Source organism: Xiphophorus couchianus, chromosome 19, assembly GCF_001444195.1.
Source record: "Xiphophorus couchianus chromosome 19, X_couchianus-1.0, whole genome shotgun sequence".
NCBI lineage: Eukaryota > Metazoa > Chordata > Actinopteri > Cyprinodontiformes > Poeciliidae > Xiphophorus > Xiphophorus couchianus.
The window spans coordinates 11,347,457-11,371,094 of NC_040246.1; the positions used below are offsets into that span (position 1 = coordinate 11,347,457).

The following is a 23,638-nucleotide window of genomic DNA, read 5'->3' on the forward strand; positions in this document are numbered from 1 at the left end:
CAAATGTCATATTTTAGAGCGTAAAAATCTAAAAGGCTTAAAACATAAATATGTCAAAATTGGCCTTTTCTTTGTTTCTCATGGTTTTTTTTTTATTTTAAAAAGACACCTTTCTTAAAGACCCTCCTTCAGAATCAGACATGAACTTTCATATTTAGTTGAAGACATTGCATATGATGCTGTATCACCAGAAAAATACATCAATCAAAATGGATTGATTTCTTGATAGAAAATAACTGTTTAGTGGTAAAATTTCAAATAGATGTGTAGAAAATTATCAATGACAAAAAAGAAGTAGAGAGATCAGTTTTGCAACAAAGATTAATTACACTGCAAGCATGGGCCTACTACTTGAAAGTGAACAGACTAAGAAAACAAATTTCTCCTGACATGAAATCAAACTGGAAAGAGACAATGTCCTTGTTGGAAACACCTTTGGCCTCTGGATTGTGAAACAAGTTTGATCTAGGACTTAAGAGTAATATATAAAAAAGCAAAAATATACACTCAAATGATTTATGCTCAATAGTATTATCATTGTATGACTTGAATCAAGGAAACATATTTGTGTTTAATGTGTTTCTGCACTTGATGCAGTTAACCATCATTTTTGCTCCTGCTCAGGAGCTCTGTTCCATCCAACAAATGGGGATCAGCTGCTTCCTGCACATTAGTTATGATTAGAGCTCAGTGATGACTTTGCTTTGAGATTTATTCAACTACGACAGCTCAACACATAACTAACACTCACAGAATAAGAGAAGATTGTGGTTAAAAATCGACCTATGAACCATTCATGCCCAAACAGCAAATGAGAAAAACGTATTTAAGAATGTTGAATGTTTTCCTAATAAACCGATGACCTTGTTTTACTGTGTGAGCCATCAGCCATAGAGGTTAAACATTGAGCATTTCTTCCAGGGGGTATAATGGTGACACATCCATGTTGACTTTATGTGATTAAATAGGGACCAAATTTGGAAAGGTTCACCCTTGACATTGGAAAAGTCACCCTTCTCTTGGAGAAAACTTTTAGATCAATGACACAAAAATATCTGATGTGAATGTCTGTTGTGAAACAACTCTTTTTGCGACAGTGAAGAAGAGCATAACATCTGGCTCCTCAACATTCAGTGACACTTACCTTTGGTGCAGGACATCTCAAACTTGAACCTCAATGAAAACAAGGCTGTTTCGGTATTTGCCTATTGGATAAGTCTATTTATATACTTCACAGGTTGACATAGTTCGAAAATATCCTCCGTGATTGTGTTTCAACGAATAATACGCAAGTTTCACGGCATCTGATAACAGCAGAACTGGATGTGTTGCTCCATTGCTGCAGAGGGCTCTGCAATGCACTGTATATGTTTTACAGTGAGTGAGACAGTTGGAGCTTCGTTATAACACACAAAAAGCTGGTTCAGAGTAATTTGACATTCTTTTTCCATTGCAGTAAACTATCCGACTGATGGTATCGTGTTGAAATGAGCCAACTTCTCTTTATGAATCAGACCATGGACATATACAATGAGAACAAACCAATTCTGAGGTAGATGAAAAACGGACTAAATTTTGCAATTATTTCGAATATTTATATTTACTTGCTAGTTACCAAAAACATATAGAGAAGAACCGAAAGCTTTTTCAATCTGACTTACTGTAGGCAGTGATCACATTTTTGAGGGGCAAGCGTTTTTAGTTTTATTTGTGGATTTTCTTTTTTCTTTTTTGCAAATTTTCCAATATGTCTATGACCTGTCATCCACAAGGGGGTGCTGCAACCCACTCAGCACTACAGCTTCCTTTTAGATAACTATCTGGATTAATGGGATTTCTGAGAATACAATCATGATTTTACATGACTTTTGGTTGTAAATTGTATGTGTAATATCTTCAAAATAAAAAATGACAAACCGTGTTGAAGAGAAGGAATGACTTTCTAACTACACAACTAAAAGAATAAATGAGCTCTGTCGACAGTAAAGAACAAGAATTGAGACCAATATCTTTTTAGAAATGTAGTCTTTTTAGAAAGACTAAGCCAAATTGTGGTAGAAAATACTTTATGCCTTAAAAAAACAGACATATTAAAAAAAAGCCATTAAGTAACGAATGAGAGCAAATATAGTTTACCTTTTAATCACAAGAAGAATTTGATTTAAAAAACTTTCTCTGTTCAAGGTGAGACCTACCAGGCAGCATTTCTATGGGCACTATCGTCTAGATGACAGAGCAGCTCCAGAGTTTGAGGGTTGTGGGCAGAGTCATCAGGTGACTCGTGGCTTTCCGAGTCCCAGTTGGAGGGCATCCGCCATACTGCAGCACAGGACACCACCCTGCTGTCACTGGCTACAGGAAGACAACACAGAGACACAGATCTGATATTAAAGCTCAAAAACACACCTGAACGTGAGGATCAGAAAGAGAGACAGACCGCTGTTAATATGCTGTGATGTGGACATGGTTTCCTGCTAATCACACATCTAAAATGAGTTATATTGGCACATCCATGCCAGTGCTGGAGCTGCTAATTGGAAGCAGGAGAGTAAATGTAGAACTGATGCAGTAATTGGAGTAAAAGTTTCAAGCTGGAGTGTAAAAACCAATCACAAGCACAGACAGAGAGCGAGCCAGCCTAATTTCTTTTTGGTGTAGATATTGACAGTGTGTAGGCGGCTTCTGGGCTAAAAAACACTGGCATTAAGCTTATTTGTCAAATTAAAAAGAAACACGTGGCTGATGCTCTTGAGTGGTTTTAGACAACCTTGCTTTTGGAGTAATGGGCCAAGCAATCATTATAGAGAAAAGCCTGCTCACACGTTTTTGGTTGCCGCTGAAAGGCTGTATGGAAATGGTACATGTGTAAGCGAGCTCATGATTAAATATATTTTATGTGAGTGGGTGGTGTGTGCAGCAGCGCGTGTTTGGCTGTCCAGAGCGGCTGTCACCCTGTGAGCTGAAGCGTGCCGAACTCGGCTGACACAGAGTGAAAGACGACTCTCCTTCCCAGAGGTACCCACCCCGTGTCCCACCTTCTTTTACCCCATGTCCCTGTTTGACATGGCTGTCTTCTTCAGTATGATGCTTGCACAGAACTCTGTGTTTAGCCTTGAAAAGGCAGTAATTGAGATGTTTATTTTCTGAATCTAAAAATATTACCTTAGCATTACTCTTTTAAAAAAAAAAAAGCTAGGATACGTGTCATCATCATGTTTAAACTATAATTACTGATGATGGAAACTACATTTGTACCACTGTTCAGCTTGAATGAATTAAGCAAAAATTGCTTAAAAAAGCTGTGAATTGACAGAAATAAAACATTTAAAACTATTACTTATTTATTCACATTGTTCCCAGTCATTTTAAAAGCAGTTTTAAGGTATAAACACAAGGAATATTATCAGATTTTCTTGGTCTATGTCCCTTTTAATTAAGAACCCACAAAAGAGAGAAACTGGACGGATACATTTTAAGGGAATGTAAGTTCCACTAAATCTTCTTTATTTCCTTGTGTTTTTATTTATATATATATATATATATATATATATACATATATATATATATATATATACATATATACTGTATATACAGTACAGACCAAAAGTTTGGACACACCTTTTAATTCAATGAGTTTTCTTTATTTTTATGACTATTGACATTGTAGATTCACACTGAAGGCATCAAAACTATGAATAACACATGTGGAAATATGCACTAAACAAAAAAGTGTAAAACACCTGAAAATACTCCTTATATTCTAGTTTCTTCAAAGTAGCAACCTTTTGCTGTGATTACTGCTTTGGACACACTGCATTTTCTTGATGAGCTTCAAGAGGTCGTCACCTGAAATGGTTTTCACTTCATAGGTGTGCCCTGTCAGGTTAATAAGTGAGATTTCTTGCCTTATAAATAGTCATAAAAATAAAGAAAACCCATTGAATTAGAAGGTGTGTTCTAACTTTTGGTCTGTACTGTATGTATATATATATATATATATATATATATATATATATATATATATATATATATATATATATAAGATCCATGTTGTTTTCAAAATGCCATACATGGAAAGACAAGAAACATTGCGACAGCAGCTTTAAGAAAAAAATTTAGGTTTAAAGGCATAGAACATCTCCTGCACTTGAATAGGTCCTGTTTATTGTTGAGTTGTTGCTAGCTCGACTCATAACACAGCTAAAAGAGCAACTTGGCTCCAACACACATGTATTACAGATAACTGAGGTCATGCAATATAAGATTAACACAATAAGAAGAGCATGAATGAAGCAAAAAGTAACAGACTGAAACCATAGAACTCACTTTTGTTATAGCAGGTGGTAAGTACAGCCTTATCAGCAGGACTAGCAGCAATGTGCCATATCTCTCCAGCTTGGTGCAGGAGGACATTCTTATTGATGATGTTATTCTCATCATCAAAATCAATGATGTGGATCTGAAACAGAGGCAGAGGCAGAGGTGAGAGATGGGCTCAGTGACAAAAAAACATTGGCTTCACACCCACCTAAATGTCATTCACCATCTATAATTCCAAAAAAATGTCCTGTTTGATGCAATGGATGTCATTTTATTAGTTGTTTTTTTTCCCCTAATACATTTTAGAAGTAATACTGCATTTGAGACAGTAATATGCATGCTTTTGATGTTACAGAATCAAGGTGCACCAAAAAGAAATTTGCAAAAAACTCATTAGTTGTTGGTTTTATTCCATAATATGTTATTTAAATGGGCTGCTAACAACTTCTCTGTATGAGGTCTTTAAATTTACACTTGAATTAGGACATGTATTATAATTAAACCTCAAGAGCAGATGATGTTCTAGCTTTAATGGCACCATTATTTTATACGTCTAATTTGCTCCGTTTTGTAGCAAAGCTTTTATTTATCTGGTCATTTATGTCATTAAGAAAACCATTTTATGGTTATTATGGAAGGATAAACAATTTTTAATGTCTCTGAAATCACCATCTACTGCATGGGATATGGGATAACTTCTTCAAAAAAAACTCCAAGCTGGTTAATGACATCACCAAAATTCTGTTATTTTTTCTCACTTGAGATTGACACAACTGCTTCAAATTAATCAAACTTGATAAATTTCCCAACTGAAAATGTATTGTTTTCCAATTTCCTCTGCTTAACTACTGTCCTTAAAGGCAAGTGATATGATGATTTTTGGCTTCATGATTCACTGCAATGCCAAATTCTGTTCAATTCAGCATATTTACATGAGGACAATTCACAACATCTCATCTTTACGCAAGACATGGGTCCAACTAATTTCCAGCTATGCACAGAAAAATGCTACAAGTCAAAATCCTGTCAACATAATTAAATCACATAAGCAGATTACATTCAATGAAACAGTGAAATTCAAATCTAAATACAGATCAATTGAATCCAGTTCATAATGCCTGTTGGACAGAAATGACCTGTATATAGATGTCCAAGCTAACTGCATAAAACCACTGAGTTTGATATTGATATGAACTATGTTTAAAAACAAATTTATGTGTGATTTCACTAAAACCAAACGACGACCAAATAGTTTATATAAAAGTTTGACCAAATATCTTTTGAGTCAATTTTTAAATCAAAAAGAATGTGTAATAGTTACACATTTTAAAGGAATGCAAATATGTTCCAGTTATTTTGTTATCACTTTAACAAATATAGCTAAGACAATGACCAGATATTTCTATAAAAAAAAGTGTTTCCTAAAATCCCACACGCTTAGAGGGATATGTGGGTGGGCACATCTTGTTATTTGCTTCTCTATTGTCTTAATGCATTAATGTTTTAATAACTTAGTAACAACAATTTCTGGGTAGTTTGAGAACTTTTGTTTTTCCCTTCTAACCATAACAACATGTTTGCATATATTTCCAAAACCTAAAGCAGACAAAATAATTAGAATATTTTACAAACTTCCTGTAAACATTCTAATTAAGAACTTCTGACCTCAGATCTCTCCTTGAAGAGAGAGATTAGAATGCTTCTTACATAATTACCCTGGAGAAGCATTCTGAAGCATCCCACAAAATCCTCTCCACCAAAGCTTTGACCAATATAAAACTCAGCTCCACTTCAGAGGGTTTAACAGATCAAGCCATTCTGAATGGGACACTTCGCTCCATCTTTTATGAGCCCTGCAATGTTACTCGCATGGAAGAACTCCCATAAACTCATCCAGTCATGAGAGAAGCTAATGACTCAGTAGCTAGTAGAACAACCTTTAGCAGCAATAACTTTTAAGTAATCCTTTTCGGTGTGACTTTTTCAGTCTCTCACATCATTGTAGAGGAAATTTTGGTCCACTTTTATGTACTATGTTGCTTCAGTTCATTGGAGTTTGCAGACATTTGTTCCTGTCAAAAATATCTTAAAGTCCCACCACATCATTTCAGTCAGGTGGTCTATAGTAAGTGACTGCAAACTTTTCCAAGCCATGGCCCCCTCAATACAGAATTAGCTTTAGGCTGTGTACCTGTTTTGCAAACACAAAGACAATTTCACAAAACATTTAAAGAAGATGAGTATTTCAATAAGTTATTTTAACTAGTAAATCATTGAAAAACATTAGATTTTATTATAAAAATTACAATACAATATATTAAAGCATATGTCCATACTACATCTCATTTTTAATTAATTCAAAAAAGTACATCAAATTAAATGCTGATGTGAAGGGTGAATAATATCTCTCAAATAAATCGTCATCACAGTATCAGTGTTTGCATTTTTTTTATATCACAAATAACAATTTGGAGTGAAATATTGTCAGCTAGTAATATATTCCAAGTCTTATGAACTTTACTTTCCCATGCTAATCTAATATTTAGCCAGTTGGACAGAGTTTCTTGGAAGCAGATATTCAGCCAGGACACAAATGGCATTGCCCATAACGTTAAAGGTCACAAAGTGTTGGAAGCACAGAGAAACAGAGAGGATAAAAGAAGATAGGAACATGTCTGCAACTGACTGTCACCATTTTGTTTACTAATAACATGCAAGAGTTTTCAATCTCATGCAGCCCTAGCTGATCTATGTCTTTGACAAATACAGTGGAAAGTCTTATTTTGATACAGTGGAAAGTCTTATTTTGGATGCATTTATTGAAAATATTGGAAAATATAAATTCAAATATTTCAGCTGTGCTGATAAGCAATCAAAGATGATCAAGGGGAAATAGAGTTCTCTGTGCTATTCTTTTCTTTTTCAGCCATTTTATTGTAGATTTCGGCCTTGATGTACAGATGAGTTCATGTTCAACACAGAGACGGCAAGCTGTGGCTACATATGAAGGACATGTCATCAGCCCTTTGTCATCATGCTTAACAGTCATATTGATTTTACACTGGGCTGTCCTAGACAAGCCATATTTGTACAGTCTTTCTAATAACTGAGACCTATACAGGGCTTTGTTAAGAGTTTCTCTGACAATGCAATTAAACGCACAACCAAAATACATACCAGCCCTGGGAAGATTGGCAGCTGTCTTAAATGCTTCATGAATAATATAACACTCTATAGGATGGTGGACTTAAAAACATTCAAATGTGATCTGACAACCTTTCAGATGTTGATGAACAGCAAAAGCAGTTTCTAAAAGATCTTCATAGGCATTGAGTCAATGAGAGACCGCTCAGTTTGATCACCAGCATCTAGCTGCAACTTTGCATCTTAAAAATCTAAGGAAGTACCAAGAGTATACATAGATTAATGTTTTAATTTTGTTCTGATGATTGTAAAAAGTGAGATTTTCCAAATAATTTGTTCTAAAATCCACTTAAGTTCTACTGGTATTTTGTTGTGACATTTTTCTTTTTTCTTTTTGCCCTTCTTGCTGGGATTTAAGAAATCCTCGAGAGTTTTTTATTCTTATTATATCAATATGATATAATAAGAATCTTATGGATATAATAGCCATGCCATTGTGGCTAGCATGCAGAACTACGTTAGTTCTTGCACGTAATTTTTTTTCAGCTTTAGTTTAAATGCCTAAGTTACTTTAACTGTACAACAAATAAGTATTACTGCAAGAACTGCAAATTAATAATTTTCTACCTTATAATCCAAAACAGCATACAAGAACTGAGGTCTCTCCTTGATCAAGAGTTTCCTTGACCTGAGGGGTTTAGCTGCACAAGCTCCACAAACTAAACTTTTATTCATAAGCAGTTAATGGGAACTCTTCTTTACTGAGCTGTTTTCATTAGATGCAAATCTATTCTGTGAGGTCCCTCAAGATTGTATACGGTTCAGGGCCCAAAATGCAGTAAAACAGTGAGGGTCTCAAGGTTTGATCAGAGACTTAATGACAGTCTCGCCTATGAGAATGACACTTACAACACTTTGGGGGACCATTAATAGGGTTGCAGTGGACAATAACTCCTTGCAGGCACTTCCACTCCCCAATGTCTGCGCTACTTTTACGGGCTAAACAAGAGGAGGTAGATGGGGAGTAAGAGGGGAGGACAAGAGCACTGGAGCGCCGGCATCCTTCAGCCTCCTCAAAGTCAGCTAGGCAGCTATTAACCTTGGATTGGACTGCATCAAGCAAGAAATTATTACGGCAAGTTATAATTTTATGGTGGTGGGGGAGAAGCACAAATAAATTCAGGCCGGTGGGACAGGGTAATTGGAGGGCCTGGTAATAGGGTCCCCCCCAAATGAACCTAGGTGTAAGAGGAGAGAAGTTCCAGTCCTCCTCCCCCAGGTGATTTATCCTCATTCTTCCAAGCCTGGGGAGTGACTCATAGCCTTCAGCCACTTGGGCACTGAGCCCAGCACTTTTTAATTATGTGCCAGTGGTGGGAGGAATTAAAGCAAGGAGAAGGAGAGAAGGGAGATTTGTAAGAGGAGGGGGCAATGGAGGGATGAAGCCAAGTCGGCTTGTGGCTCCCACTTCACGGGCTTCACCACTAAAGCTCTTTAGCCGCACAGATGACAGTAAGCAGGACAGAGGAGTAGCGAGCGGGTGAGAGGTGCCAAGCTCGGCCGCTTTATCTCGTTAGCAGCCTTAAATGCCATGCCGAGGCGCCCTCCGATCTGTCATTTTCGACTATTGGTCTCTGAGGGATTTGAGAGGTGCTCAACGAGTTAAGAGAGACATTTCCACCCTGCATTACGCTTAATGGGAGGTGGAGAGGCCAGCAGGCTTATGGATGCAGCAGAAGCTATCAGGGCTGAAATGCCAATTGAAAAAACATTTTTCATGCGAGTTCAAACTCACCTAAGTGAGCTAACCAGTGTTGGCCAGAAAACTTATGCAGAATGGAAAAGAAAATGAGCTTCATGAATAAAACAAGCTGCAGAGACTGGGCCCACGATTCAGCAGTAGGGTCATCTGAAAGAAGATGACCTCAAGGATGAATAATGATCCCCCTCAGCTTTTCAAGCTCAGAATGCCCTTTGACATCAGACACATTTAAATACATATTAATGACTGGTGGGTTTCTGCAAAACAACACATTGTAGATGGGAGAAAATAGAGCATCAAGTAACATCACTCTTTAAAATTTCTTCATCATAGAGTTAATGAAATGTTGACCATTGTTTGCATTAAACTACCGGTACCTTAGTTTTTGCCGGTGGCAGAATTTGAGGAATGTCACAGACTATATGTTGACTTGTCAATGTGATAAAGAAATCATGAATGTTAAATAAAGTAAGGACATTACTGTATGCTATTTACTGTAAGCCAAAATTCGTATGAACTTTAAGTTGTAACACATTTAATGAAAAGAAAAAAAATGTATATGCTTTTTTTAGGAACTAATCTAACAATCACTACAGATCAAACAAAAATAGTAGTCTTCTTTAAAGTCTTCTTACAAGTAGTTCTCAGTTTCAAGACGACTTCCTGTGACCAATGCTAGCTCAAAACAGAGACGCTATTAACAGCTTTTATTTTCTCATCAATTCCTGTTCTATACTAGGCATTGTTGCATGCTAATAATCTGTTGCTAATCAGTTAAAGCCTTAGTTATGTCTCACTTGTTAAATAGTTTGCAGGATTTTGACTAAGAACAACTTACTGATTTGAGCTTAAGGAAGACACTGAGAGGAAATATATGAAGCTACCGACAATGTGTAACAGGAAATCACACAGAGAGACTAGGACACATTGTCACCATTCCCGAAAGGCTCCGTATTAGCGTCGCTACACAGAACTTGGACTGAACCATGAAGGCATTCAGTGCCAGACTGTTTTTCACACTGAAGTCGGCCAGAAAATAGGCTCCCTCTTTTTAAGGCACACATAACGCTTCCTCTTACTCAGAGAGCTAATTATTTCTTCTCCTGTTTAGAGCCAACTGTTACTGTCATCTGTCTCCGTAATGACCTCTGCAAGATGTGCATGTACGCACATGCACCCTTTCATTCTGTTTCCTTTACACACTTTTAGACACACCAAAGGGTTTACAGCCCCAACAATCAGACAGAAAGAAAAAAAAACTGATGAATGAACACAAAGGATCCTTTAGATCGTCTTTTACTGTAGACAGCATGTCTGAAAAATTGGGTGCACATATTAAGACAAACTGAAATAAATTCTTTAAATAAATGGCATCAATTTCAATCAATACAGGACTAATTTATTGATTAACTATTTAGATGGGCATAAATTTAAAATCAAATTGCTTCCCAAAAAGATCATCATTAACTATAGAAGTTCTAAATATTTGGTTTTCTTATCAATTGTACTTTCCTCCTGTTTTGTCCCTGTAAAGAAATTATTTATACACAATTTGACATAAACTGGATTTTAACAATGTAATTTATTAAGAGTGAAATTAGGCTAAAATTCACGTCTGCTGTCTTAGTTTCTCTTTTTTTTTTTGCTTGAGCTTTAATGTTTTCTTAAATTTAACATGAATCTTTGCAAATTATCATTTCTACACCACAAAAAAAAGAGAGCTGCAGTTCCACTGCAACAAAATTTCTTCCATTATACCCTTCCTACAGTAAACCCTATTTTCACTGGCTGCGTGGAACACTGAGTCATGGAGCAATACCTGTCCCCTACTTAGTGTTGCAAACTGTCGGTCAGCTGCCTGACTGAAAACCAGCATACAAGAAATATGTCATTTTGGAAATACTGACTGTTGTGAAAAATGCAGAATACAAAAATGTGTAAACTACAAGAGTACCTCTCATTCTAGGTGGAAATGGGCCATTAAAGTGGTGCAGGACATGTATGAAAACTCTGAGACACCAGTGAGGTGTGCTGCAGGAGTGACAGAGGTGTTCAAGGAGGAAGTGGGACTTTATCAAGGATCTGCTCTATGTTCATTCTTGTTTTCTTATGTCATGGACAGACTAACAGATGAGGTTAAACAGGAGTCTCGGTGATTATGATGTTTACAGATGACATTGTGATCTACAGAAAAAGAAGACATATGTAGAGGAACAGCTAGAGAAGTGGAGGTATGTATTGGAAAAGAGAAGAATGAAAATTATATCTATGTTTAATTAATATCAAAATTAACAAAAAACTTCACAGATATTTTTTAATTTAAACAAAACCATGCAACAACCCTGTCTTGTATGAATGGGCAAGGTTGATGGTGGTAGTTTAATGGTGAGGAGAATGTGCTTTTGTCATTGTTAGGGTTCCTTAGATGCTTACTGACATACGACAGCCCATTTTCTGATGGCCATGGTAACCAAAATAATGCCTCATGTCAGAGCTCAAACAATCTCAAACTGGTTTCTTGAACATGCTTCAACAGTCACTAGCTCTTAATCAAAAAGAGCACCTTTGGATATGCAGCTGACAAATCTGTAGTAATGGGATACTGCTATACCAGTACAGATCAACATCTCAGAGAAATGTTTCAAACATCTTGTTGACTATCTCACAAAGAAGTAAAGCAGCGTTATGGGAGTAAGAATTAAGGGGAAATGAGTGTTCAACCTTTTACTAAACATGTGTATCTAATAAACTAAGAGAATATCTCTGAGAAACAGACAGAAGAGAAAAAGTCATTCCATAAGTACAGGAACGATTTATGGGGTCAAACACAAGGCATACGACTGGACTTTAAGACCCAAGATGACGCCAAATTACTTTGTCCAAATACATAAAGCAGTGTATAGGTCTTATAATTGCTGCGTGTATCAGCAATACATTTAGTTTCCATTGGAGAAAATTTACTTTATGCCAAGCTTTCCATAAAAATGTAAAATTATATTCTTACTTGATTGTCAAATTTTAGTGACTGTGTACCCACGAGGAAGCGAATAGCATCAGTCTCAGCCGTTTGGGCCGTAAGTGCACGAGCCTGCAAAAACAATAATAATGTGTCAATGAATAGAGACGAGTAGAATTAAGCGACAGAAATCAGGTTTTACCCACCTGAAACTCGAGACCATATATGACAGGGGCGTCGTCTTCCATCTTTCACCTTGTCGCCAATCGTTTCTTATCCTTTGAAAACCGATTCAATGAATAATTACCTTAAAAATAACTGCATTTGAGCGGTGCAGCTAAAAACAAACGACAGTAGCATCACTTCCGTGATTTAAGACAAGCGTATAGTTACATTTCGTAAAAACAGCCTGACAATGTTGCTCCGCGCTTTTCATTTTACGTAAAACAATTTCAAGAATAGTACTGCGTCATCTATGACGATGCTTTTTTGCGCGGCGCATGCGCATTACGTTTTCATCCGTCAGGGGGAGTGAGGTAAGAATATAGCAATGTGTTTTAGCTTTCGGTTTATTTTTCTGTAATTTAGTCTTGTCGGACTACAAATGCAGTTTGTTGCGTTAATTGAAAAAGCGCCGGTGGCCGCTCTTTCAAGCTAGGCACCAGGTAGCCGTTAAGTGAGGGTAGAATATGGTGAATAGCCGGCTAATGTAGCATTAGCCCAATTGCTATGTCAAGAGAGTAACACTTTGAATCATACCCGCATAACAACATAAAACAACGTACACTAAATTTACTTCTGTATCTGTATGTCAGTGGCAATGATATGTTTTGTAGCTATTAGAGTTTGTACTGACAGGAAGTCAAGGTTTTCAACTTCCTGAAAGGAAAATAGGGAACACAAGACAAGGGAGCCTTGGGTTTCCTACCCACATCATTAATAATCTAGAAACTAGGCATATTCCATGTAGACGTACTTCTCAGTAAATTCAAAGATTGTCAGAAAGCATATTTCCGCAAAATTGGAAAAACACATATTGCATATCTCGCAATACATTTCAAACATTTTATTTATTTATTTATTGTCATTTTTCTGATGATTGTGGTTGAAAGCAAATGAAAACTTCCAAGTTCTGTTTTTCTGAAAATTAGAACATTATAAGATCAATACAAAAAGGACAATTTTTATTAAGAAATGTCAACATACACAGTTTTGGAAAAGACTGTTGACCACAATCAAAGACAAGGAGGTTAGAACACAGTTGTTTCGAAAGAAGCAAGCTTGTCACCTTGTGCTTTCTCCATGATTATTAGATGAACAACCATTTAAGATTCAGAAAAAGTCATCCTTATTGGCTTGTTTCTTACTATTATTTCCATGCTTTTAGAATCAATTGGATCAGGATTTCAAACTGGTTTTGTGGCTCTTAAACTGTGCAGAGCTAAAACTTTATTTTTTGTATTCTTTAATAAACTGAACAAAAACGTATTTTAACATAGATATTGTGATATAGGGACAAGCCAACTTTAAAATTCTAATAAGTTTGTGTTTCTTCAGAAGCATTAAGATGGACAAAGGGGAAGCTCATGCCCAGCGGCCCGTGTCTTTGGGCATCACGGTTGATGATGAAGCTGCAGTTTCAGAGCCTGCTGCAGAAGCCTCCAGTCAGATTCCCTCCATAGATGACATCCTTCCCCAAGAAGACAGCATCGATCTGGGCGGCACAGACTTTGTCACACCCCCGGGAGACAGCAGCATCACACCCACTGAGAGCTTGATGGACAGACTAAATGATCAGATGATGGAGAGCGTCATGATTTCCGACTCACCTAACAACAGTGAGGAGGACGACGTGGCTCCTATCGACTCCTATCTGGATGGTGGGGAGCCGGAAAATGCAATCCCTGGAAACATAGAGGGGGACAGTGAGATTGGACAGAACACGACAGAGATTAAAGTTTCAGTGGACCAACTGGAACAGGAATGCTCTGAAGAGGAAATAACAGAGGAGGAGGCCACACAACAGCAAGTCCCAGCTTCTGCCTCACCTCAAGATGATACTTTGAGTCCAGCTGCTAATGATGTACCAGTCAGAGGGATTAGTCCTAAAGATGAGCCTGTGCCAGTGTGCACCATATTCAGCCAGAGCACCCTGCCGAAGTCGTTGGTGCCCGATGGCTTCCAGCCTACCCTGATCAAGTCCCCCAGCTTTACTATGGGAAGTGCGGGTGGAAGTGATGAAGCTGTGACCCCCAGTAAGCTAACTGCTCCCCTAGTTTGTCAGCCCAGCCCTAGCCTCAGTAAGTTCTTTGCTGACAATGGACAAGCCAATCCAGCCTCTGACTTCTTTGATTCTTTTACTGTTCCATCATCCTTTATTTCTGTTTCTAACCCCAACGCTGACCTTTCTCCTGGGGCTGGCCCGCCACCCATGCCTCTTACCCCTGAGCGCCAGCTCACTTCAGCCTCCTCTATTTCCACCCCAGGAGCACTTTTAGACTCTGCATCTCCCACGCCGAGCCCAGTGTTTGGCCCTGCTCCCACTGAACCAAACACCAACTCCCAACCGCTTCCACCCCAGACTGTCCCAGCTCCAAGTCCGGTCCCAGTCCCCATTCCAGCCACACAGGCACAGCCATTCAACCAGCTCCAAGCTGTGTTCTCAGGGAGCGATGACACGTTTGCGATTGCTCTGAGCTTGAGTGAGGTGGACAGGCGACATGATGCCTGGCTGCCTTGTGAGGAGACGAGGAAAGTCTTGATATCTGTTGCCACCCATCAGTACAGCCCTGCATATGTAGAGAGCAACAAACTCACAATGCCTGGGCTGAAATTTGACAACCTGCAGGTAAGACAGCAGCTGTCTTCACATTGATTAGTGCAAAAATTTGTAAAGGATCAGTCATTATTATTATCAGTCTCACATTTAATGACATTAACATTCCTTAAAATTATTTATCTTGCAAAAGCATTCATACCCCTTGATCACATTTCCTCACATCACAGTTACTAACCTCAATATTTTGGGATTTTCTGCAGCAGAACTGTGAAATGTTTGTTGTCTTTTTTTTAAGAGCTCTGGATATACTCACCCTTCAGCAGTTCACACACTATTTTTTACCTTCACAGTACCATTTTTGCCCCCTTTCCTACAATGATTTTGTACATGTAAACAAACCTTTTTCTTAACAATGAACTTAAAGCATGGTTCATTTATTTATTTTTCAGGTATTTTCGCAAATTATGGCACTCCTGCATATAATTTTATGTAATTGTTTAATGTTTTCTAAAACATTTTATTACACCAGTTTCATTCATTTTAGTTCTGATCCTTATTTTAGCTGCTGACACCTAGAAAAGGACAGATTACATCCATGTATTGAACCTAAGTAGCTAAACATTCTACTGCTGGTAGTTTTTATGCATTGGAAATACAGTTATTTTAATAACTTTTTGATTGATATGGATTCATGCTTTGTCGAGTCAAAAACCTGATCAAGTAGTAGAACCATGGTATTTTTTTGCAAACAATTGGATGGACTCTAGATGCCCTTAAAGCCCACAGTAGATATTTTTAGTAGATGAGATATTAATGCTCGGGGTGTTGGGAACATAATGTAATGGTAAAAATAAGACATTGTGGGTTAACTGTAATCAGTATTGTTTTTTGATGCAGGGAGATGCCGTAAAAGACCTCATGCTTCGTTTCTTGGGAGAGCAGGCAGCCATGAGGCGTCAGGTCCTCACCGCCAACTCTGTGGAGCAGTCCTTCATCGGCCTCAAGCAGCTCATTGTAAGTGGTTTACAATATTTTTGTTTATGAACAAACTGTGAAGTGTCACGTCTAAAAAAGCTGAGCATTGTAAAAAGGTTTCAAATCATAGAGTTTTGCACTTTTCCCTTGCTTGAAATAGTTTAAATATACAGTGCCTTGCAAAAGTATGTATACCCCTTGAATTGTGATAAAACAACACAAAGCAGTGTATAATAGTGAAGTGGAAAGACAAAATCTTCTGTCAAAAATATTCTTATTTATAAGGTATCTGCAAAGTGTTGTACAAGACAAAATGGTGCTGTTGGGAAAAAAGCTTGTTGTTTTACCACAAGTCACATAAGGGACAAACACAAGGAAGAAGGTGCCCTGGTTTCCTAAATAAAACTCCAGGTCACACTCAACGCACTTTTGCCATGATGCAGAATGGTGGTGGCAGCATCATACTGTGGGGATGCTTTTTGTCAGTCAGGATAGGCAATTATGTCAGAGTTTATTGGATGTTGGGTGGCACAAATACTTTAGATGGAAGCAGAGCAACATCTTCTAAATGTGCAGCTAGAAAAAGATGGAATGGTTTAGCTCAAGGTACATACATATGATGAAATGGCGCTGTCAAAGTCCTGACCCAAGTTGAGATTCAGTGGCAAGACTGAAAGAATTATGTTCACAGATGCTCCCGTTTAATCTGCTCTCATTCTGTTTCGCAAAACTGTCAGTTTCTAGATAGATCAGGTAGAGACAAACCCCGAAAGACATAAAGGTATCATTTCATTGAAAGGTGGCTCTAAAAGTATTGACTTAAGCTGGCTTAAGTTAATATTCTTTTCTATCCATTTCAGGATAATGAACTGCCTTGTGTTGGTTGATCAGAAAAAAATTTCTGATAAAAATAAAAAAATGTTAACATTTTATCAACTCTCTTATTCTGCAGGTATACCTGCCTGTCTGGAAAGTAAACATATTTTGCATTTTATTCAGAACTAATTTCAAGGCTGAAGTCTAATTATTTTAACAGACAGTGACAATATTATTATCCTCCAAAACATTTATGTTCCAGAATGCAGGATATTCTATAGGATCTCCTTTTTATTTGAAGGGCACCTTGAATTTTGATGATGTAATGAGATGCCCACCTCATCCATCATATAAATTGTTAGCCAAAGAGACAAAGCTAGATTGGACTTTGAAAAATTTTGTTCCATGCTGCAGACTTCAGATGTTTTATTTGGAGAATATGCAAGTCTTGCGTAAGGCTCCTCAATGAGTCCCGGTGCTAAACATCATTACTCAAGCACAGGCCCTGTCATCAAGCTGCACTTCACTTTCTGGAGGTAAATGACAAAGCTGCAGTAAGTTACTACAGCTTGGCATTCTGTGGCATCTACAGACTGTCTGACCTTTGGACACTCAGCCTGTAAACGTCAGTGATCCTGCTGAAACTGCCACCAGGTTTGGTCTCAGCTGACTGAAAACAGTGAATCATTCACCTCCTTTCAGTTCAGATTATAGTTCTTCATCTGCTGAGCATAAAAATACGTGACTTTCTGTGTGATCGTGCAGTCTCACCTCATTCCTTTTTCCTGCTGCCGTCTATCCATTTTCCCACCGCCACCCCAGCCTTGATGCGTTCCCTCCATCACAATTCATGACCCACACATGACCCTGAGAGACAGTTGTTATTTAAGACATATGCACAGCAGCTTCAGCAGACAGTGTTATAGACTGGGAAGGGAGGGGTGGAGTGAGGAGATGGAGAGGCAGAGATCCACTCGGCTCACAAGTTCTTTTCTCCTGCTGTGCCCATGTATTATGCATGGGACTGCTGTGCATATTTCAAGGGCCTTCTGGACTCGGTGTATATATAAACACACACAAGCTGGTACTTTCAGTTTCCCTTCCACTGCACTATATGGTGTAGGTGAGTGCATGTGTTTGAGTGTATGTGTGAGTAGATGATATGCCGTCTGCTGATTGGTGTGGGTGGCTCCCTGGAGCACCGACTGAGCGAAAGGGGAGAACTGGGGAGCCGGTAAGGTAATGCAGCCCTACAGCAGAGATGGCAAAGAAGGAGAAAGAAAGTAGTGGTGTGTGTGAGTGAGATGTATAGAGACGAAGGAGGGCTTCACCTGGCCTTAAGCATAAACAGAGGTTGTACCCTACATTATATATGTAGGGCTTATTGGACACTTTGATACTACTTTATCCTAAAAGAAACTGATGAAAGTTTGCAGTTTTAAAAACTAGGGCAACTGTTGGAACTGTAAGATATATCATTAGCAAAATGTCAATGTAGCAGGGGACTGCTTGAAACTCTGAGGCCTTACTGGTACTGATTTTAAAAGACATGCAGGTTGACTTTATTTAGTATTTCTGAAGGTAATAGGTTGCGTTGCATTTTATGCTGGGCTGTCATCCTAAAGGTCTGAATACAAATTGGAAGGTAAAACATGCATCATTCTCTTTCGGCTTAACAATTATGCACCACTTGGAAATAACCTGTCATATGAAATCCAAATGTAATTGTGGTTGTCAAAGTCACAAAGTCATGTTGAAAGAAACATAAATATTTTTGCAAGACACTTCAAGTTGTCACAACTTGTTTTGTCAGGTTTAACATCTAATGTATGATTTAATGATACTTTGCAGCCTGCATAGATGAAAAAGTAGTGTTTTTAAAATGTTTATAAAAATTGAAAATACATTAGTGAAAATTCTTCTCAACTACTTTATACTACTCAGTTTTTAAATTGAATCTGTTGGTGTTGAACTATGGCTGCTATTAGCTGCTAGCTAATAATTGACTCCTAGTTTGAAACATTTCTTTCACAGTTTTAGTCTAACTTTACCTTTGAACATCAAATCTAAATTGTGTTGTGTTTTAGGCTACTAATTTGATTCGGCATTGCTTTGTGGCAGGCTTTTTACCCTTATTTACCCACTAAGCTCTACACATTAATAAAACAGCAGTATTCTGGAGAGAATTCTGTTTTCTAAAAACAAGGGAATTCTATGTTTTCAGTAGAATTGTTAGTATTAGTAAAAGCCACAGAAATAACTGAGAAAATGAGCTTGAAACTTTGAAAGTTTAAAAGTTATTAAATTAATTATGAGTCAAAGTGACTGTTTGAAAAGTTTCTATGGCTGATGCCCATAGAAAAAATAAAGTCCAGATATTTGATGTTGATTAGTTTTACTCTGTAAAATTTATATTGTTTTTAATAAGTCATTTTTGTGGCATTAGGATTATGCTAAGACATCAATTGTATGGTAGGTGTTAATGAGCTGAATGGAGGAGCTCCAGAGGGGAAAGAGCCTCCAGTCCAGATGATATCATGGGACCGAATTGCTGAGATCTTTCACTGTTTTGAAATTATTGCTGACTAAGCTACAACTAATTCAAGGCTCTCTATGAAACGTCTGTTTGAGAAATATTGCCATATCCTAATGAAAGCATAATGTTTTGTTGCTGAGTTGTCAGGTTAGCAACTGCTTGCTGTTTTTAAATTGTAAACTGTTGAACCTCAAAAAGTGTGCTTTTGTTGATTGTCACTTTCCTTTTTGGGCTGATTGCCCAATCTGCTTCTGATTGGTTTAGATGTTTTCTGGTCTCTCTCTCTCTCTCTATATATATATATATATATATACATTGGTTTTGAATCTGTAACAAGCTGACTGTGGCATGTAGCCAAATTTCATCCATTTTGCCCAAATAAAAAACAACAACTTGGAAACACCATGGAATGCTGGTGTTCCATTTTTTTTCTTTTTTTTTTAGATTCTTCAGCATCATGCACTGATCTACTCTAACTTTTTTCACTCTAGAGTTGTGCATACTTACCACTTTGACTGTTGAACGTAACTTGAAAGCATTTGATTAACGTGATTTTGTGCAATTATTTATCTTCCCTATCTTCCCTGCTTATCTCCCTCATTTTGTAAGCTGATCATGCACCCATGGCTTTTACTGACATATATTTTTTGAAATGCACAGGAAAAGGGTCTGTATAAAACACATATACATAGTTTCGTTGTTGATCCTCTAATCAAAATCACTTTTACCGATGTATGGATCAGACAGCCTCTTCTCCGTTTCCTGCCTTCTCTTTTTGAATTCTACTGATTTACTTGCTAATAAATTATGAAATTTCTAAACTTCTGAGATCAAACAAGCTCGTAGATCAAAGCTGCCGAAGGTGATGTATCTCAAAGAGCTGGGAGGGAAGGTTAAAAATGAGAATATGAGAGGATGTGCACAAGCAAGCAGAACATGCACCCACACACTCCATTACTCATATGCAGACAGGGAAATGAACATGTCAGAATGCTGCTGGCCGTTAAAAGCAGATTATGGGTCAAGACGTCCAATCAGTCATATAGTGCAGAAACACCCCTTCTTGTACCTTCTACCTGCTCTTCAGATGTCTGATTGGACATCCACATTCCTGTGTCTGACCTGTATTTGCTTCATGACATTATACATTATGTGATGTTTGCTGTCAGCTGTGATCCTCCTTAGTTTATGGCATTTTGCTCGGGTGACATTAGTGCTCCTTTAATAGGGCTGCTTTCATGTGCGTTCGTTGCAGAGCCCCACTATGAGCTGGCGGAATGAGTCATGCTGCAGAGCCTTGGAGTGACTGCACCCTATGGCACCATCAATGCTCCCTTTATTCATACATGAACTCACACGTTTATAGCATACACAAAAATGTCCTAAAAACAGCCAAATATAAAAAAACAACTGTAAAGAATAGTCAATTTTCTCTTCTTTGAATAAATGTAGAGGCCTGATTTCATAGACACAGTCAGTTTTCTTGCAGATAAAATTTACACTGGAGAAAAACTTTACCACTACTTTACAGATCTGATGAGATGTCTTTGATGCACCTGCTTAAAGAAAAAATAACTTCCTTTGGACTAAAAAAAAGCTTAAAAATATCACTACTGGAGATGTTTTAAAGAATTTCTTTCTTACTTGCTTGCTTTCTTTGTGACCCTTCTTCTTACAGTCTTGTTTCCTTCCTTCCTTTTTCTTTCTCATGTCCTTCTTCCTTATGTCCTACTCTCCTTCTTTAGGTCATAAACCCTCTCTGTCCTCCAATCCTTTCCCTGTTCTCTGCCTTCTTCCTTTCTGTTTTTTTTCAGTTCCTCATTCTTTCATTTCTCTGCTTTTTCCTTCCTTCCTTCGACACACTTCTTCTGTTTTTCTGTCCCTCCTTGTTTCCATCCTTATTTCCTTGTGTCCTTCCTTCCATTTGTCCCACCTCCATTCCTAGTATTCTTCTTTCCTTTCTTGTGTTCTACCTCCCTTCCATCTCTATCTGCCTTCTTGCTATTGCTCTATTTGTTTTTTGTGTTTTCTTCCTTATTAAAAGGAAGCAAAGATATGTATTTCCATCTTTCCTTCCTTCTTTGTGTATTTCATGATCTCCTTCCATACATCTTTCCTTGTGCCCTACCTATTTCCTTCTGACCTTCCTTGTGTCCTACACCCCCTTTCTGTACTTCTTCCTTTCAACCTTTTCCTTTGTTCTTTTTCATTTCCTCTCTTTCGTTTGTTCTTTTTTCTTCTCATGTCTTCTTTGTTTCATTTGTCCTCCACTTTTCCATCCTTTAATTCTTCTTTTTTTATTTTCTTCATTTCTTGTACCTGTACTGTACTTCTTCTCTTCCTTTGTTATTAACCTTCCTTCTTCTCTTGTTTCTTTCCTTTGTGCCCTGTCTCCATTTTTTCCTAGCTTCCTACCGTCTTTCTTTGTTTCATTCCTTCCTTCCATCTTTCTTCCCTTGCATTCAATTGCACACTTTGCCCACTGTAGAAATATATATCTTTAATTTGTAGTCAGTCTTCACAGTGGAGTCTGTAGTGAGGTTTAAAAAACTGAATCAGGAAACTTAAAGAACTTTTGCATGAAGCATTTTGTTGGAACCCTGTTATACATTTGGTCCTTAATGTATAATTCAGATATTAGAAGAACTGTGATTACAAAACTATGCACTCAATTGTTTAATGTCTATAAGAAATCATTAAGCATAGTTTATATAAGCAAAATTATCTAACTCTCTGACCAGTAAGTGATTTTAAAAAAAAGAACTCTTAAGTGCATGTTTATTTGGTCCTTAAAAGAACTATAGCTGTTGATGACACTGGATAATCTATGCATAATTCGGGACTGCTTCTCTAGCCTTCTGTCTTTGTCTTCCAGTGACCTCAGTCTCCTCTCTTGTCTCAACTGTGGCGTGGTCAGCAGTGAGCTTGTCTCTGGCTCAGCACCACCCAGGGCTGGCCTCATCTGTCCCCTTCATTAGCAATCACCCACCTCTTCTCTTTCTCATCCCCTCTTTCTCCTACGTCTTTGTCTCTCTCCTTCTTTCTTCTTTACTGCCCGCCAGAGAATCTAACCTCTCCTTCCTCCCACAGTTTGACTCCGTCTGGGCCGGAGGCCAGCATGTATGTTTGTGTGTGTCATTGCGTGTGCAAGAAGAGAGAGAGAGAAAGAGACCCACCTCGGCTCGTTCAGACAGCCTCCTCATAATGACTCCAACGACCCAGCTGCTACATTGCACTTTGATATCATTGCCCTAACCTTTACTTGTCATTATCATAACCTTTCTACATAGCTGTCATTTCCACCACTAGTTACTCTCACAGACTGGGGTCTGAGAAACGCACTGTCAGCTTTTGTTGCGCTGAAGGGCATGTTTAAACCTTAGCAGAAGTTGTTCTCACCTTGCACTATGTACAGTGACTGTGGCCATATGATCCTTGTTGCAAAGTGCAGGTAAACTTCACCCTGTTGCTTACCAACATAGTGCCTTCTGACATCTCAGGAGTGACACAGACAGAAATGGTTTAGGAAATGTTGAAGTAGAATATGACACTTTATGGCGGTATGTCACTGCCAGTATGCCGGTGTATGGGACTTACAGCCAGTGCTTCACATTTAGTCCCCCTGGCACAGACTACTGCACAATAATACATTGGTTGAGATGACTGACAGAGAAGTCTGCAGCCTCAATAATATGGTGCAAAATTTTAAGTCGGCCTATTGCTGTATTTTAACATCTTCCTCACACTGATTTCAATATGGTGATAAATGGCCCGTTTTAATAGAATAAAGAACGATGATAGTTATTTATTATTATGATGCATTTGCATCATACCACCACAAATCACGTCTGTTCTGTATGTAGTTGCACATTTCAATCTGGAGAGACTCAGACGGAGATGAGAAGACAATTAGAAGAGTTTATTGACAAACAGAATTTAAAGTCTTTGGCGCTCGGGCCCCGGCTGGGGATAACGGTTATCGCAGCGTTAGCGATAGGCTTCAGATGAGCATCCCCGATGCTGTTAGGAACGTCATCCCCCAGGGCCCGGCACTGGTGGTGGAGGTTGAAGAAGGGTGCGGGCCTCAGGACCGGGCGAATGGAGGAGAAGGGGTGGTGGTGGGTTGAGCTCGGCTGGAGAGCGAAGGACGCCATGAATGAAGGTCCTTATCAGCTGGGACTTGGTCGATGATTGGACGTGACGTGGTTTGGTCCGGCGTTGATAGGTCGACGATTGTGGGCTGGTCGCTTCAATTAACGGGTCCCGGTGGGGATAAAAGAGTCTTCCAGTTTGAATTTGCGCCTAGGCTTCATTTCAGCTATTTTTATTACTCATTTTAGTGTACTGCCT

General features: G+C 38.3%; 2 protein-coding genes across 3 annotated transcripts in view; one reads left to right on the plus strand and one right to left on the minus strand.

Moving 5' to 3' along the window:
- eipr1 (EARP complex and GARP complex interacting protein 1) overlaps nucleotides 1-12,602 on the minus strand; it is a 49,039-nt gene extending 36,437 nt beyond the window's left edge. Inside the window, exons 1-4 of the mRNA XM_028000227.1 lie at nucleotides 12,389-12,602; nucleotides 12,231-12,314; nucleotides 4,327-4,459; nucleotides 2,196-2,352 (exon numbers count right to left, since the gene is read on the minus strand). Of these exons, the coding sequence (XP_027856028.1) occupies nucleotides 2,196-2,352; nucleotides 4,327-4,459; nucleotides 12,231-12,314; nucleotides 12,389-12,430 (416 nt within the window). The 5' untranslated portion in view covers nucleotides 12,431-12,602. The remainder of the gene's footprint in view (nucleotides 1-2,195; nucleotides 2,353-4,326; nucleotides 4,460-12,230; nucleotides 12,315-12,388) is intronic.
- A 54-nt stretch (nucleotides 12,603-12,656) lies between these two features.
- The window catches only part of trappc12 (trafficking protein particle complex subunit 12), a 30,044-nt gene continuing 19,062 nt past the window's right edge, over nucleotides 12,657-23,638 (plus strand). Inside the window, exons 1-3 of one of the 2 annotated variants that reach the window (XM_028000225.1) lie at nucleotides 12,657-12,718; nucleotides 13,740-15,030; nucleotides 15,859-15,975. In XM_028000225.1, the coding sequence (XP_027856026.1) occupies nucleotides 13,750-15,030; nucleotides 15,859-15,975 (1,398 nt within the window). In that variant the 5' untranslated portion in view covers nucleotides 12,657-12,718; nucleotides 13,740-13,749. The remainder of the gene's footprint in view (nucleotides 12,719-13,739; nucleotides 15,031-15,858; nucleotides 15,976-23,638) is intronic. The other variant, XM_028000226.1, reaches the window with a different exon arrangement.